General features: G+C 37.3%; 1 protein-coding gene across 2 annotated transcripts in view; it reads right to left on the bottom strand.

The window, feature by feature from the left end:
* Positions 1 to 1,601: 1,601 nt before the first annotated feature.
* The window catches only part of PLGRKT (plasminogen receptor with a C-terminal lysine), a 46,625-nt gene continuing 29,372 nt past the window's right edge, over positions 1,602 to 18,854 (bottom strand). The window contains exons 4-6 of one of the 2 annotated variants that reach the window (XM_059071932.2): positions 6,225 to 6,355; positions 5,543 to 5,652; positions 1,602 to 2,000 (exon numbers count right to left, since the gene is read on the bottom strand). In XM_059071932.2, the coding sequence (XP_058927915.1) occupies positions 1,879 to 2,000; positions 5,543 to 5,652; positions 6,225 to 6,355 (363 nt within the window). In that variant the 3' untranslated portion in view covers positions 1,602 to 1,878. The remainder of the gene's footprint in view (positions 2,001 to 5,542; positions 5,653 to 6,224; positions 6,356 to 18,854) is intronic. The other variant, XM_059071933.2, reaches the window with a different exon arrangement.

The following is an 18,854-nucleotide window of genomic DNA, read 5'->3' as shown; positions in this document are numbered from 1 at the left end:
CGTAAGGAACCTCTTGCTCCAGGCAAACTGAACAACCAGCAGCTGATCCCCAGACTTGGCACACATGGATGTGCCTTTAATCAGTCTTCTTCTCCCCAAGATGCCCTTCCTCTTCACTTCCTTATCTTCCTGGAGAAATTCAGTGGATCCTTCAAGATCTGGCCCAAGTTCTCTACAGCTTTAATTGTTTCAAAACTGTATCTTGCTATGCTTGAGGGTAGTGGCCATTATATTCATAATTGTTTCCCCCCTTCAGATTTCATCTTCCACTGTTCTCTCTGGCCTTCTTTCTATTCTCTGGCCATGCCAAGTCTCAGAGCTTTTCCTCTGGCTCTTCTCTTTGCCTAGAGATCCCTTCCCTGTCCCCATATGTTCTCGTCACAGTACTGCCTCATTCAAGTCTTAGCTCAAATGTCACCTCTGCAGAGAGGCAGTCCCTACTGTCCCAGATCTAAAGTAGCCTCCCCCAATATTCTTCTAATCATTCTTTTATTATCCTGTTTGCATTTGTCTCCATCAGAAATGAACTTGTTTATCTTCATGTTTATTTGTTCTCTCCCCAGCTCTCCCAGTCCTCACTAGAACATATTTCTCTGCCTAGGATATAGCAACCTTGTGTATACATTCACTCATGTAGCCCCAGTGCCTACAACAGTGGCTGACACATAGCAGGTATTAAAAAATATCTTTGGAATTAGTGTATGTAGGGTTTGCAACTGTAGGAATGGATATAAATAGGATTATTTTATGAGTATAAGTTTCCTGGTGAGTGGAAATAAAAAGGTGGACATCCTAATCAACCTTCCCCTCCTTCCCACCTCTCTAGAAACTGTGCCTTGAGTCATTATTTGAATGTTTTTACCTTTTGTCTTTCACAGTTGTCTTTGCATGTCAAGAATGCAATAAGGCATAACTTTTTCAAGACCTTTTAGAGTATAGACACTGGAGCCAAACCAGTGTTTTGTCCCAGTTCTGTCTGTGTATGACCTTAGGCAAGCAATTCAATCTCTTTATGCCACAGTTTCCACATCTATAAAAATGATGGGGGCTTCCCTGGTGGTGCAGTGATTAAGAATCCGCCAATGCAGGGGTCATGGGTCCGGGAAGATCCCACATGCTGTAGAGCAACTAAGCCCGTGCACCACAACTACTGAGCCTGCACTGTAGAGCCCACAAGCCAAAACTACTGAGCCCACATGCCACAACTACTGAAGCCCGCGCATCTAGAGCCCGTGCTCCGCAACAAGAGAAGGCACTGCGATGAGAAGCCCATGCACTGCAACGAAGAGTAGCCCCCGCTCACCGCCACTAGAGAAAGTCCATGCACAGCAATGAAGACCCAACGCAGCCAAAACTAAATTTATTTTTTTTTAAATGATGCCTGCCTCATGGGATTGTTGGGATAATTACAAGAATATGTGCAAAACAATCAGATAATGGCCATAGCAAGTGCAATATACATGTTAATCATTAATATTAGTTGTTTTCTATCATGTGGAGACAGGACACAACTGAGAAATCCAAATAAAAGCAGTATCTGTCGGAGATTAATGTGATGGGGCAAGTGTGTGCAACAGAGAAATGAGAACAACAGAACTTTTGCTTCCAGAAATTCAAAATAATATAGTTTATTAATTTTACATTTAGATGTTTGTGATACACATATAGAGGAAATCTGAAAGTTATTTAGAGTACCTCCATGATTTTTTGTTGAATGTTATACATTTTATTTTAAAATAATTTAACAAAGCTCATCTTAAATTTTATTGTTTTAAAATAAAAACCATTATATCAAAATCTCAAGCATTTAAAAAATTGTAAAGGCCATGATTCAAGTCAGTAATTCTGTATTTTGAGATTTGGTGGGTAAACATGATTTCATTTGTCTATGAAGAATTTACTCTGTTCCCTTCTTGCTTTTTCAAGGTTTTCAAAAGTGATCATTCCTTTTGGCAGCTGCAACTTACTCTTTTCTGTTTCCAGTATGTTCTCGGCTTCACCTTAAATAAAGTACAGAAATGTGCAAGGTGACAAAAGGGTCATCAGCATTTTGTGAGAAGACCTACTTGTTGTGTTCCACTGACATGCTGTAACACTGTGTGGAGGCATGCCCCCAGATCTCACAGTTAAATATTTTACCCACTGTCCCCGGTGAAGTGACTTCCCAAAGGAAACACAATAATGAATTCTGAAGATTCATAAAGAGATAAATAAGTTGCCAGAGACTTTATTTGACAGAAGACAGCATTTTAAAATGTAGAAGAGAAAGAATACCAAGTAATATTTTTTTTCCTTGAAGGAAAGTCAGGATGATAACTATTAGTTGTGTTAGGAGGGGTTTAGGGTGGTGAAACCCCATATAGTTCTTCTTGTTGCCCCTTATTATATCATAAGTGACGTGAGAAGAAAATAAAGTTTACTAAAAAACTCTAATTTTTCAGGAAAGCTAATCTTTGACTTGAAACTACTTATAAATACCCCAAATAATATGAAATGTTCTTTAGTCCATATATACATACATATACACATTTTTATAAACAATTCCTCTTAAATAATAGCTAGTAATTTCTTGGGCACAGTGACATTTGCCAACTTTTATTGTTGAAGACTAGCGAAATTTTGAAAAACTATAATATATGTTGTTGACATTCCATAAACTCTCCTTGGGAATAAAGGCAGTTGTTTTCTTGAAGTATTCCTCTTTTAACACACAATTAATTTATACTCCAAACCCAACAGGGCAGGCTACAATTTGCAAATTATCACAGCATTCCAACAATCTGCAAACATTTTTTTTTCTCAGTCTTAAATACTAAGTAAAAATCATTATAAAATTGTATGTAATTGGGCAGGCTATTGATGACAGACTAGATGTTTCCATGGGAGAGTGCCTTCCATATGGCAGATTCTTAGTATGTGTTTACAGAATGGCTGATAGTAAAGTCAGTTAAACAGGAAGTATATATCTTGGGGTCATCTCTAGTTAACAGGGCTATATATTATAAACTATTTAATATGGTAAATTTCCTGGTGGATTCTAAAGTTTTGTTTTTTTTTAAACAGGAAATTTCCACAACATGCCTTGGAAGTTAAATTTTTATATTCTATAGACTCTGATGGACCTGTAATAAAATTACTTCTCAATTATACAATCAAAATATTCCTAGAAAATAAATTTGCTCTCCATTAGTAATACGTTCAAGTGAATGGTGTGTAATAGAGTTGAGATTTCTTAATACTACATACTAACTTTTATGAGGGACTGAGAACTCTAATGTTCTTATAAACAGTGAGACATAGTTGAGCTCAGACTAATGAATTCTTAAGCAGATGAGTAACATGAACCTGAGCAGGTTATTGAAATGAGTTTTAACATAAGTAAATCAGTTTTGTACAGTTAGTTTCCAGCTTAAAATGGAATTGTACTCCAAAAGTTAATTTGTAGATCAGTGTTTTAGAACTCAGAATACATTTTCCCACAGTAATATATGCTATAACTAAATTCCTAGGCCATCAAAACACTGTTTAGCCCACAATATAGCTGAATTATGATACCAATAATGTCTGACCCCAAAGGACATTTTAACATAGTTTCTATGTGCAAAATGTACCTCTATTTTCAGATGGGAATTTTTAAGAACATATAATCCCTCCATTTCCCTAAGTCTGTGAATGAAATGTTCTACTGCCTAGTCCCAATACCTGCACCTTCTCCTTTCCCATACTAAACCAGTCCCCACAGAGCCTCAGGGATAGTGATGGGCCTATAGCCCAGGAGAGAACAGGATGGCAGAAATGAAGGCTTGGGAAAGCACTGTTTCCAGCATGCTCTGGGTTGAAGGCTTGAGGAGTAGGGAAATAGGGATCCTCATGAGAGGTGTGTAGTGGTGGGAATTTGGAAGACATGGATATCCTAGACTAATGGGAAACTCTGTCTTCTTGGGACAGGAATGGCATCTGTGGCAGCAGTGCTATTTTCAAGGGCAATAAAAGCCACAGTTCAGTGAGAGAAGCATGGTACTGGTGAAAATTTAACAACCGGCTTTCCAGAACAAAAACAAATGTACATGTTTATTATACATTTTACTTCTATGAAATATATGTAGTGTATAATTTATAAATAATAATAACATGTACAGTACCCTTTATCATAAATTCCATATATCAAATTGATCCTCAAAGAATGTTTTTATTGATTTTTGCTGAACTCTTTTATCCATAGCTTGCCCAAGCAGTTGATGAGAAAGTATAATTTCAACATGAATGATGGTTGGTGTTTTCATTTACTTTAATGAGTAGGACAAAAGTGAAACAGTGACATATGTTGGAACTTTAGTTGTTTGAGAATATTGTGGACTTTGTTGAATCAGATAACAGTTTTTAAATATTAGGACATTTGCTGAATTTTTTTATGCTATTCCCAACATAATGGATATGGACACAACACACTTTTAAGACTAATATACATTATTAACATTTTCTTCATCATTTTCTTAAGTCTAGACCACGGGTTGGCAGACTTTCTTAAAGGGCCAGATAGTAAATATTTTAGGCTTGTGGGGACTTGCATATCTGTTGCAGTGACTCGGCTCTGTCATGGAAATGGAAAAGCAGAAATGAATGGGTATGTCTGTGTTCCAATAAAACTTTATTTTCAAAAGTAGGTGGGGGCTTCCCTGGTGGCACAGTGGTTGAGAGTCCGCCTGCTGATGCAGGGGACATGGGTTCGTGCCCCGGTCCGGGAAGATCCCACATGCCGCGGAGCGGCTAGGCTCGTGAGCCATGGCCGCTGAGCCTGTGTGTCCGGAGCCTGTGCTCCGCAACGGGAGAGGCCACAGCAGTGAGAGGCCCGCGTACCACAAAAAACAAACAAACAAAAAAATAGGTGGCCAGCCTGCAGACCATAGTTTGTCAACCCCTGATCTAGACAATCAACAAAATAGTAAGTCAAGCCTTGATTTGGTATTTGTAGATTTCCATGGTGTAAATACTCCCACCATGACCACCTTCAAGCTGACATACCAATGGGATGTCACTGAAGTCAGAGTTGTATCTGTATTTTATTGTATCTATATATTGTATCTGCATTTCCACCATACAGATACAGTAGATATACATAACTTAAGAGTACAGATGTAAAATAATTAGAAACTAAGTTCTGATTATTTATTGTTTTAATATAATTTAATATGTATTTTCTGTAATTTATTTAATTGTAAGTTTATATAATTTAATTTTTAAAAAAATTTTATTGGAGTATAGCTGATTTACAATGTTGTGTTAGTTTATATAATTTAATTTTTAATAATGACTGTATTTAACAACCAGATTACAAAATTCCTGAACATTTGACAGTTGGTTCTTGTGAGCTGGTATGAGGTGACACCAGCATACCACTATGTGAGAGGGGGCAGAAATATCGGTCATTGGTAGCTCAGGGAGAGTCTTGTCAGAATTTTAATAAGTCAAGGGGGTATGAGGAGTGGATCCTGGAGCCAGAAAATGAATCAGAAGTTGAGACTCTGGTTTATCAAAGACTTACCTTTCATTCTTTGTATAAGGGTCCCGTAGCCCATGTCATACTGGTAGGTAAGGACAAATCCTAATGGAACGATAGGGAAGAGGAAGGCAGGCTTCTTCTTTTTAATTGCTCTGATTCAAGAACAAAAAAGAATGAATATCAAGGAATAACCTGTCAATAAATATCTCTGTACATGATGAAAGGAAAAAAGTTATCCGCTTTTGGGAAGAATATCCTCAATTTCAGAAGTTACTTAATTCTTCTATGGATATAGGATTTGCTTTCCCGTAATCCCTCAGCAGATTCTGCAGTTCTTGGGTAGAGTCTATGATTTGTTCATCTTTATTTGATGTTGAGGCTCAGATTACTCATTTTAAAAATATTTAAGTATTGATATCTATCCCTTAGGGACTGTGGAGATGAATTTGTAGAGACTTCCTTCTGTCTTGGTGCAAAGTCAGTCCTCTCTCTTACTTATAAAATGGAGAAAAGTACAGAAGAAATCTAAGAAACTGAAGGAAGAATTAACTTTTACTGTCCTGGTTCTACAGAGTTACCGCCAAGGACTAAGCTATCAGGGTTACTTTGTTTGCCTATACGTGTACTATTTGGACCAAAGTCCTATCTTGGCCAACTTAATAATATGATCATGGCAGAGACAAAAAGAAGTAGAAGAAAATTTTAAAGTAAATAGCAAATATACCCAGCTGTTAAAGAGATGGCTGCAATACCAAAAAAAGTTGCAAAATATTTGAGGAATTCCCGAGACCAAGCAATCTGCAGAGCCATTTGTCTTTCTCTCATTTCATTCTGCATCATTAGCTGCCTTTCCAGCTGAGGACAAAACAAAAGACAAAGTGTGGTCATTCATCTTTTGAATATGAGCACAGAGTTAATAATTTGCGTTTCTAGTGGATTTTCTTTCTTTAATAGCTTTAATTCATGTTTTTTCTTTTTTTAATCTCAAGAGACTTTGACTAAAGTCCCTCTGGACTGCTATCTCCAACTGTAACCTTGGTAGTGAAATCTGGAATATATACGGAATAAGTATGATATTCTTCTTCAGCTCTTGTATGCATGTAGTCTGGAACGTTTATCCAAGCCCAAAATATACGTTCAGCTTACTATATGAAATGTGAGAAAAATATCGATGTGCCTTTAAATACAGAAACACATTGGGCTTAGCTAGTGGCGCAGTGGTTGAGAGTCCGCCTGCCGATGCAGGGGACACGGGTTCGTGCCCTGGTCCGCGAAGATCCCACATGCCGCGGAGCGGCTGGGCCCGTGAGCCATGGCCGCTGAGCCTGCGCGTCCGGAGCCTGTGCTCCTCAACAGGAGAGGCCACAACAGTGAGAGGCCCGCGTACAGCAAAAAAAAAAAAAAAAAAAAAAAAAAAAAAAAAATTCCACTCTTACTCTCAGATGTTTGTAAACAATAAGGTCACCGTATGTAAAAGCTAAGAATTCCAGTTTGGCAAAAGCCCTTTATATTACTTATGGATTCTTAAATATATGGACTTTCTCCAGCAAGATCAGAAGATGCTGACAAGATGAGTAGAGCCTGGGAAAGAGTGAAAGATCAATGACGTTCTCGTCCGTTATCTAAAATTCTTTAAAGACATAGCTGCTAACTGTCTGGTACATTATAAATGCTATTAACTGAAGTTGAAGACAATTCCAGAACTTAAATAAAAACAATAATAAGCATATTTTCTTTTATCCTGGATTTCCTCATTTTAAAGGGTACATATTTCTTACTTTGATAATTAATATTCCTCTATGTCAATCCTAGCTGTGCACAAAACTAAGACCTCTATTCTATAATACTTAGAACAAAAAATCTTAGAAACAAAATATGCTTCAAAAATAAAATTAGAAAATCATTAAGATATTGTAAGATGCTTACTTCTACTTTATTGTGGCAGCTATATATAGATACACTGATAGGAATAATAATGTGGCTCACCAGGTGCTAAGCACTGTACTTAATTTACATATATTGACTTTCCTGCAAAACCCTATGAGGCTGGTCTATGAATTGAAGATAATGGAATCCACTCCAATTAGTAATTTAAACAGAATGGGGATTATTGCAAGGTATTTGGCAGGTTAAGAATTTCTAGAGGAGCCATGGAAGTTAGTTTGTGTTCTATACTATCAGGAATAACACAGCAGGGAGAAATGCTCAGCCAGAACAGGGGACTCTCTTAGGGGAACCCCACAGCTACTGCCTTCTGTCATAGATGCTCAGAACCAAATACTGAAATTCCACCTCCACATTCCCAAATGTCAGTCAGCTCCACTACAGTGATTACAAGAAGATCCAACATCTTCTAGAAGCTTTATACTGCCCATGTCTACTTCCCAGGATTCAGGTGTGCCTAGATGGCAGAACCATGTCAGATGTGAAACCCAGCTGCAAGAGTCTGAGAAATCTGCCTCTGGCTTTCCAGCCTCTATTGTACTGGCAGGCATGCCATAAGGGAGTTGGATGGAATGGAAGCTGAGCAGAGGATGTATTGACTCAGTTTGCAGTTGAGGAAACTGAGGATCAGAGTTCGATTGATTTTCCCTGTGGCCTCAGTTATCAAATGGCAGATCTAGGATTCAAACCCAGGCCTGCCTGTTCCAAGGCCCAACCTTGCAGTCTACTCTCAGTACACTGGCAATAATCAAGTCAATTTGGAAAATGGGAGTAAAGCAGTCAGGGTATGTCTTGACCATCTGAAAAGCCTTTGGCCTTCTATTATAATTAATACAAGAATTTTTAAAAGACACTGCGTAATGAGCTCTACATTTACTGGGGTACAGGCTGACCTGAATTACTCTGTTTAATTCCCCTTAAAAGAGCCTCTCTACACACTGTCTCTGATTTTATGCCCCCATCCCTGTAGTGATTTCAGTGACCAGCACTCTCTGAATGTGAGCCTCCTAAGGCCCCTGTGTCCTCCTCCTCGTTGTCATATCTAATTTCTCAGAGAACTGGGGGCAACCACCACACCCAAATAATGACCATGGCCTGCAGACTTGATTTCTAAACATTTCTTGAGATGTGGTCTCTCCTACGCTGTTGTGCAAGTGTGGGTTTGAGGCTCAGGCCAAGGGCCCTGGGAGAGAACAAGGCCAGCCTGTGGCTCTATAAGGAAACTAGTGTCTGTGCTCAAGGTGAGGGCAGAACAGGAAGCTAAGGAAGTTCTGAAAAGTCAAGAAGTCAAGACCTGCTCCCCTTTCATAAATGAAATACAAAGGGTAAAGGCAACTCCTAAAAACATATAGGTACTAGAACTTTTTCCAGAGAAGATCCTTTATATCCTCTATTTGTTTACTTTCCCCTAGAATTTTTTTCTCATCCGTCTCCTCTTGGTCTTCTCAGCTCCTGGTGATATTATCACTTTCCACGATCCAACTACCACTTCTTGCTGATGACGTCTGAATTCTAAGTCTCTACCCTGGAGCTCTTTTCAGTGGTAGATTGTGTTTCCAACTGTCTTCTGAGCATCTCCACAGGGAGATAGAGAGCCAAGTCTTACCTAAATGTCTCTGCATACCTCTTAAATCCAGCCTTCTTCCTGCTGTTCCTACTCCAGCTCAGAGCATCATTACCCATCAACAAAAGCACTATATTACCACCAATCTGTCTCTATCCTAGTTTCTTCTCCCTCCAATCCATTTTTTATATGGCTTTCTCTATATTTATTTACATTTCTATTCCTATTTCAAAAGCAATCTCATGTTACTTTCCTGCTTAAAAAATTTTACTGGTTCTTTAATTCCTAGACATGACATGGCCTTTAAAAATCCTATTCCAATTTACCTCTTGGGCTTCATGTCCTGCCAGTCTTCCCCTAGACCACAGCCAGCAATCCTCACCCAGACTAGGCACTTTATCTTTCCACAGCTTTTTGCTCATACAAAGAGACAGACATTGGAGTCACTTGGACTGGGTTCAAATTCTAGTTCTGTCACTAACTTGCTATGTGATTGTGCACAAGCCCCCTAAATGTCTTGACTCCAATTTCTCTATCTCTGGGAGCAACATAGTTAACTTACAGGGATGCTCTCCTAAAGAAGATGGCATATTTGAAAGGGAGTTTTGCACTGCAGGCATTGGAATGTGTTAGCCCCTCTGTCTTGCTTTCTCCTCTTGTCTCCTGTCCCAATGGTTACCTAGACTTAGAGCCTTTTTCCTTCACTATCTTCCCTCTCTCTTTCTAGGACAGTTCACCTGTTTTCCTGACTTCAGAGTTTCTCTTTGCTGAAGATGCCCACATCTCTATCCGAAGTCCCATCAACTCACTGAGCAATGCTGCCAGCTGCAGTTGGCTGACTTGCGTTCCTGGTACTATACTGAATTCAGCACTCCCTGCACACTGTGACTGTTAGTTCCTCCAGACCAGCCCCCTGCCAGCTCCTTGTACTCCTCAGAGGCTCCATGATTCTCCCAGAGGAATGAAAACTTTGGTTTCCATCTTCAACTCACTCTTTTTCTTAACCCCCCACGTATCTAGTTAGTCCAGAAATTCTACCACCAGCTTTTCCTCTGAAATCTCCCCTTTTCTCCATTCTTGCTGCCTCCCCTGAAATCCAAATCCCTATCACCTTAGACTTTGGGTACTGCAGTGGCCCCATGTTATCCTTATATGTCTAGCCTGTGGTATAGATCTATTAACAAAAAAGCACTGTGGCCCAGAAGTTAATACTATGGACACTGGAGCCAGACTGCCTGAAATTGAAGCCTGGCTCCACCACTTGCAAGCTGTGTAGCTTCTGGAAAGTTCTTGCATCTGTCTGTGCCTCAGTTTTCTCATCTGTAAAATGGGGCAAATGACAATGCCCACCTTAAAGGGTTGTTGTAATGATTAAATGAGCAAATACATGTTAAGGTCTTAGAGCAGAGCTTTAATAAAGATTCAATAAAAGTTAGATGCTATTATTTGCCTCGAAAATAGACATAAGATTGCAACATTATTTTAAAATATTTTAAATTAAATATAATAAAAAAGTTCTGCTCCTGTCATTCCCCTGCTCAAAAACTTCTAAAACTTCTGTTTTCTGCCACATCATGTATAAATGCGCTACTCAGCTTTATGAGCCCTCTGGACCAGATCTGTGCCCCACCTCATTTTCTACTGTAGCCCTTCCCAGCTTTGGTCAGCTGGACTTCCTGCAGTTTTCCAAATGTGGCTCTATCTGACTCTTCCTGGCCTTGTGACCTTAGGTGAGTCACAGCATGTCTAAACAGCCTGTTTTCTCATCTGTAAAGTGGGGATAATAACAGTACCTTCCTGGTGGGATTTTATTTTATGAGACTAAAAAGGAATTAGAGCATCTGTTTTATAACATGCCTGTAGTTGTTGAGGGAGAGCAGGCTTGTATGGGAAAAGCAGCAGCAGTCTGCATAGTGTCAATCAGAAATACATTTCTGTAAATTTTGAAGCCTAGGGAGGTAAAAATACGTTTCAGGAGAAAAAGACAAAGTTTCCACAGAAATGAACATAGTATCCTTAAAGGCTAATGGTTATTGAGTCATTTACTCTTTATAACAGTCTGTTTGGCAGGTGTCACTAATATCCCATTTTTCCAGATGAGAAAACTGGTGGTAAGAATGATTAAGTAACTTGCCAGTGCCTGTAGCTCTCGTACATCCTGGGTGTTTCTTTTACTTCTTAGTAATACTACTTATCACCTTTTATAATAATAACCAGGAAATTAATAAAGTACTTATTTTCAGAATACAAGCCAAGGCAAAAGAGAAGTAAAACAAAAAGACAAAACTAAACCCCAATGAATACAACTGTGACCATGTAGAACATTCTTTAATTAGTTTTTCTATCTTCTCAATGAGTTGTGTGTGCTTCTGACCCTACATTTCAGTATCCATGGAATCCCCAAAACTAGAGGGTTTTTTTAATCCAATAAAAATTATTCCTGTACTTTGATGTGCCTTTCTTACATTCATAAGTAATATAAAATAATTCTTCTAAAATGCTTCAGAAGATGGAGGAAGCCAAAGCAAGAAATAAGAGGGATTAAAAGCATTGTTGAACAGAGGACTTTCCACCTGGTTGACAGGAATTTTTTAAAAATTTGCTTGACAGACTGATTCGAAAAGTCCCTTGGAGGAGAAACATTGCACAACATGGATGAACCCTAAAAATATTATGCTAAGGAAAGAAGCCAGACACAAAAGACCACAAATTGTATGATTCCACTTCTGTGAAATGTCCAGAAAAGGCAAATCTATGGAGACAAAAAGTAGATTAATGATTTCCTGGGTCTGGAGTTGGGATCAAAGATTTACTATACTTGAGCACAAGTGAACTTCTGGGGATGATGGAAATGTTCTAAAACTGGATTATGGTGATGGTTGTACAACTTTATAAAAATACTAAAAATCATTGAATTGTACCTGCACAATGTGTACCCCTACAGTTTTAGAGTATGTGAATTACTCAATAAAGATGTTTGAAAAATAGAAGTGGGACAGAGTAGCCTTTCAGCATCAGTAAGTAACAGCATGCATTTATTTTAAATCATTAACAAAAATGATGATGCTTTGTGGTGATATAGCTGCCTGACCACACAATTATTCCTGTGTCTTAATGAGGTTTTTCATGTTCCGCTCTCAAGAACTGTTCAGAAACATCTGAGCCACTTGGTAAGGAATAACTCTATTCAGATGCAAAGACTTTATAAATCATTTTATAATAATATATTCCATCTTTATATTTATCAAAGAGGGAAGAAAAAACTATTTAGCATTATATATGTAGTCCTTTTCATAAATAGTTTTAAGCTTTATATTCCATACATTTTCTATTTTCATACTAAAACACACCACCAAAATTTTCCTTGCAATGTCAAGAGGCAGGGGGGATATTGTTTTTTCTCTGTAAATGTTTCTATTTTCTCTTCAAGCATTCCTATCCCTAATACTCATATCACCCTCCCTGGGTATTAGACCTTATTTGCCCTAAAGAGGTGCAATATATACCACAGCAAATTTTTGGTTAAAAGGGTGGGTTGAGCTGATCTCTCTTACTTTAAAACATTGCTCAAATGTGGGCTCATCACCAGTTTTGCAATCTATTTTGGGAGCTTAGCTTAGATGGCTGTTAATCTAGAGATTCTTTCATTTAGAGGAAAATACATTTATACAGCAGCTAAAATCAGAATCCAGTTAACTCTGGAAGGTTAACCTAGTGATATAATTGTTAATGGGAAGAATTTGTGGGGCAAGTTATTTCCAATTCTAATTAATTTTAGGCAAGCCTTTAAATTAGAAATTTATTTAAACCTGATTTCAATATGAAAATAAAAGTAGATTGTGGAAAGAATTCATTATTTAGTTATCCATTTCTGGGAAAAGATACTTCTGATAATTCATGTTCACATGAATTTAAAAATAAAATATCATCTCACTATTATAAGAAAATAATCATTAATTCCTGAAATGGAAAAACATGTTATTTTTACATGTTGTCCTGTTCTGATTTGTATGGATCTCAGAGTTCTGCAGAAAGGTGAGCCTGACCCAGTCATGACCAATAAGTCTTAGATTTGCTGCTGTTTAATCCCTGTAGTGACACTCATTTCTTTTCAAATACAATGCTAAATAAAAACCTAAAGTAAATAGCCACAGATAGAGAGAGAGAAGCCAAACTGAGAAATAAACATAGATGTAATTAGAGTTTTATGTCATAAGATTTTTTTTGTGCTATAAACATTTTCACACAGGCTTTCTTTTTAGTGGCTTCTTTTTTAAATTTTTATTTTATTTTGGAGTATAACTGACTTACAATGTTGTGTTAGTTTCAGATATACAACAAAATGATTGTGTCATACATATATATTTTTCAGATTCTTTTCCCATTTAGGTTATTACAGAATATTGAGTTGACTTCCCTGTGCTATACAACAGGTCCTTGTTGATTATCTATTTTATATATAGTAGTGTATATATGTTAATCCCAAACTCCTAATTTATCCCTCCTCACCACCTTTCCCTTTTGGTAACTATAAGTTTGTTTTCTAAGTTTGTGGGTCTGTTTCTGTTTTGTAAATGAGTTCATTTATATCATTTTTTTAGATTCCACATACAAATGGACAAATATCATATGATATTTGTCTTTCTCTGTCTGACTTACTTCTCTAGGTCCATCCATGTTGCTGTTAATGGCATTATTTCATTCTTTTTTATGGCTGAGTAATATTCCATTGTATATATGTACCACATCGATAATTCCTCTGTTGAGGGACATTTCGGTTGCTTCAATGTCTTGACTAATGTAAATAGTGCTACAATGAATATTCGGGTGCATGTATCTTTTTGAATATATGCCCAGGAGTGGGATTGCTGGATAATATGGTACCTCTATTTTTAGTTTTTTAAGGAACCTCCATACTGTTTGCCATAGTGGCTGTACCAATTTACATTCTTACCAACAGTGCAAGAGGGTTTACTTTTCTCCACACCCTCTCTAGTATTTATTGTTTGTAGACTTTTTGATGATGGCCATTCTGTAGTTTTGATTTGCATTTCTCTAATAATTAGCGATGTAGTGCATCTTTTCATGTGCTTTTTGGCCATCTGTATGTCTTCATTGGAGAAATGCCTCTTTAGACCTGCCTATTTTTTGACTGAGTTGTTATTTTGATATTGAGCTGCATGAGCTGTTTGTATATTTTGGAGATTAATCCCTTGTCAGTCACATCATTTGCAAATATTGTCTTTTCATTTTGTTTATGGTTTCCTTTTCTGTGCAAAAGCTTTTAAGTTTAATTAGGTCCCATTTGTTTATTTTTGTTTTTATTTTCATTACTCTAGGAAGTGGATCAAAAAAGATATTTCTGTAATTTATGTCAAAGAATGTTTTGCCTATATTTGCCTGTAAGAGTTTTATAGTATTCAGTCTTACGTTTAGGTCTTTAATCCATTTTGAGTTTATTTTTGTGTATGGTGTTAGAGAATGTTCTAATTTCATTCTTTTTACATGTAGCTGTCTAGTTTTCTCAGCACTACTTATTGAAGAGACTGTCTTTTCTTTATTGTATATTCTTGACTCCTTTGTTGTAGATTAACTGACCATAGGTGCATGGGTTTATTTCTGGGCTTTCTATCCTATTCCATGATCTATATTTCTGAGACATGTATTAATCAAATTGACAAAAATTAAAGACAATGAGAAAATATTAAAAGCCACAAGGGAAAAGCAACAACATACAAGGGAATCCCCATAACGTTATCAGCTGATTTTTCAGCAGAAACTGTATAGGCCAGAAGGGAGTGGAACAATATATTTAAGGTGATGAAAGGGAAAAATGTACAACCAAGAATACTCTACCCAGCAAGGGTCTCATTCAGATTCGACTGAGAAATGAAAACCTTTATAGACAAGCAATAGCTAAGAGAATTCAGCACCACCAAGCCAGATTTACAACAAATGCTAAAGGAATTTCTCAAGGCAAAAAAGAAAAGTCCACAACTAGACAACAAGAAACTTACGAATGGGAAAGCTCACCAGTAAAGACAAACATACATTAAAGGTAGGAAATCATCCACACACAAATATGATATCAATAGGAGCATTCGTGAGAAGAGGAGAGCACAAATGCAGGATATTGGAAATGCATTTGATATTAAAAGAACAGCAACTTAAAACCATCTTATATATATATAGACTGCTATTATCAAAACCTCATGGTAACCACAAACCAAAAATCTACAATAGATACACAACAAAAAAGAAAAAGCAACTGAAACACAACACTAAAGATAGTCATCAAATCACAAGAGAAGGGAACAAAAGAGGAAGGGAAGAAAAAAGACATACAAAAACAAATCCAAAACAATTAAAAAGAAGACAATAAGAACATACATATCAATAATTACCTTAAATGTAAATGGATTAAATGCTCCAACCAAAAGACACAGACTCGATGGATGGATACAAAAACAAGACTGATACATATGCTGTCTATAAGAGACCCACTTCAGATCTAGGGACATATACAGACTGAAAGTGAGAGGATAGTTAAAGGTATTCCATGAAAATGGAAATCAAAAGAAAGCTGGAGAAGCAATACTTATATCAGACAAAACAGACTTTAAAATAAAGGCTGTTACAAGAGACAAAGACACTACATAGTGATCAAGGGATCAATCCAAGAAGATATAACAGTTGTAAATATATATGCACCCAACATAGGGGCACTTCAATATATAAGGCAAATGATAACAGCCATAAGATTTTCTTTTATAATCCTCCTGAATGTTTTATTTTCATAAGAAAGAGGTACATTTTTTATTATGGGCTGTTTATTCACACTCACTTTCTTGCAATAAAAAATAAGCCTAATTTGATAGCATTGATAAGCAAGCGAAGATAGGAAGTATTGAAAACAACAGTGGCTCAGTATTGGGCCTGGGTTGGGGGGCGGGGAAGCCACAGGAAAGTCAGAGTGGTAGAAAGGGAAAGGCATGAACTATCAGGAATGACACTTGCATCATTGACTCTTCAGTCTGGAAGAGGACAGTTAGTACTCCCTATCTTAAATCAAATAGAAAATTAATTCCAGGTGAATCAAAGCCCTGAATGTACCAAATGAAGTGATAAATATATTATAAGGAAAATTTGGAGACTGCTTGTATAAACTTAGGAAGTCAAAGACCTTTCCAAGAAAAACAGGAAACATGAAGGAAAAGATTAACAGATTTTATACATGAAAAATAAAAAAATCCACACCTATTAGGATGGCTATTATGAACAACAACAACAGAAAATAACAAGTATTGGCCCGGGGCAAAGATATGGAAAAACTGGAACCCTTGTACGTTGCTTATGGGAATGTACAGTGGTACAGCTGCTATGGAAAATGACATGGCAATTCCTTAAAAAAAATTACAGGATTACCATATGATCCAGTAATTCCACTTCTGGATGTATACCCAAAAGCAATGGAAGCAGGGACTCGAGTAGACACTTATACACCCATGTTCACTGCAGTATTATTCCCAATACCCAAAAAGTAGAAGCAACCCAAATGGCCACCAACAGGTGAACGAATAAACAAATGTGACATATACAAGGAATATTATTCAGCTTTAAAAAGGAAGAAGATTCTAACACATGCTCCAACATGGAAGAAACTCCAGGACATTGTGCCAGTTGAAATAAGCAGATCATGAAATAACAAATATTATATAATTCTACTAATATGAGGTACCTATAGGAGTCAAATTCATAGAGACAGAAAGTAAAATGATACATGCCAGGGGTTGGGGAGAGAGGGGAGTGGAGAGTTAGTGTTTGATGAGTACAGAGTTTCAGTTGGGAAAGATGAAAATGTTCTTAGAGTTGGATGGTAGTGATGGTTACACGAGAGAGGCACAGTGAAGGGGTTAAGAGTGTGGGCCTTGCAATCAGACTGCCTGCATTTGAGTCTGATGCCACCACTTATTAACACTGTGTCCTTGGGCAAGTCACTTAATCTCTCTGTACCTCAGTTTCTTCATCTGTAAAATATAGAAAATAATAGTAACTACCTCATGGGGTTGTCTTGAGGACTACATTATTAAGGAGAATAGCAGGTAGAAATACTACAACCCTATGGTTGAATTTGGAAACATCTATTTTAAATGCACCTACCCCTTGATCTAGCAATTCCACTTTCAGGCTGAGTCAATACTTAATAAAAACTAGTTGTTTTTTCTGTTCTTCTTATCCTCCTCATCATTATTCCTATGCAGCTATATATTCTGATGTGGAAAAATCTTTCAGCCTAATATATATATATATATGTATATATACATGCATGGCTATATATGTATTTTTTTGCCTTTTTTAAAACATCTTTATTGGAGTATAATTGCTTTACAATAGTGTGTTACTTTCTGCTTTATAACAAAGTGAATCAGCTATACATATACATATATCCCCATATATATGTTTTTTATTCCTGACATCTGTTTCTTCCCTTTCCCCCATTACTACTACTTAATCTTAGTCTTCCCATGTCCTTCACCTATAATTATACTCAGGGTTCATTCTTTATGGGTAAAAAGAAGTTGGCTACCATACTGTGAAATTAAGGTCACATGGTTAAGCCGACAACTGGGTCAGGAGAAGAAACTGCTGACCAGGTGCTGCTCACACAACCTCTCAATGATGAGCATGTCTGGGGTGTCTAAGGAACAGCAAAGTAACCAGTGTAGCCAGAGAGGAATGAGCAAGGGGGGAAATGGTAGATGATGAGGTCAGAGAGGTGATGGCAAAGGGATAGATCACCAAGGGCAGTGCTTCTCAGACATGCATGTGAATCACCTGGGGGATATATTAAAAGCAGATTCTGATTCACTAGGACAAGGAGGGACACATGATTCTGTATTTCTAACAAGCTCCAGTGTTGATGCTTTTAAAAAGTGGACCATATTTGAGAACAAGTCTTGTAGGCATTTGCTGGAACTTCAGTAAAAACTGTGAGGAAGATGGGAAGCTGCTGGAGGGCTTTGAGCAAGAAGCTGTGTGATTTGACATTTTAACGGATCAGTCTGACTTTGAAGAATATGATGTACCCAAGAGACTTGAGCACATACGTTTACCACTCATAGCAGCAGTATTCATAATAGAGCCAAACTGGAATCAATCTAAATATCCATCAACAGTAGGATGGATACATAAATTATGGTATATTCATATAATGGAATACTACAAAGCATGGAAAAAGAATGAATTACTGCTACAACTAACAATGTAGATAAATCTTACAGACATGAATTTTTTTAAAAAACAAAAAAGAGTACATACTGTATGATCCCATATATATGAAGCATTAAAAAGGCAAACCTAATTTATGGAGGCAGAGGTCTGCATAGTGGTTGCTTTTAGCAGTGGGAGAGGCAGGAGGAAGCTTCCTGGGCTGGAAATATTCTATATATTGATCTGGATGGTAATTATATGGGTATAAACGTATGTAGAAATTCATTGAGCTCTGCACACAAGACTTGTGCGCTTCACTGTGTCTATGATATACTTCAAGAAAATAAGATGTTGTAGGGGAGCAAGTGTAAAAACTGTGAAAGCAGCTGGGAGGCTGTTTTACTAATCCAAGCAAAAGATGGGGGTTTGGAGTACAGTGACAGCAGTGAAGGTGGTAAGTGGTTGGATTCTGGATATGTTTAGAATTTAGAGCTGAAAATCATTTTCTGATGGACTTGATAAAGCCATGTGAGAAAAAGGGAAGAGTAAGAGGCGATCCCAGGTTTGTAGCCTGATCACAGCATGGTGGTGCCACTTATGGAGATGGAGAAGCCTGCAGGATGAGCAGATTTGATG

Source organism: Kogia breviceps, chromosome 8, assembly GCF_026419965.1.
Source record: "Kogia breviceps isolate mKogBre1 chromosome 8, mKogBre1 haplotype 1, whole genome shotgun sequence".
NCBI classification, from domain to species: domain Eukaryota; kingdom Metazoa; phylum Chordata; class Mammalia; order Artiodactyla; family Physeteridae; genus Kogia; species Kogia breviceps.
The sequence above is the reverse complement of the archived record's forward strand: the minus strand, read 5'-3'. Positions and strand labels throughout refer to the sequence as shown.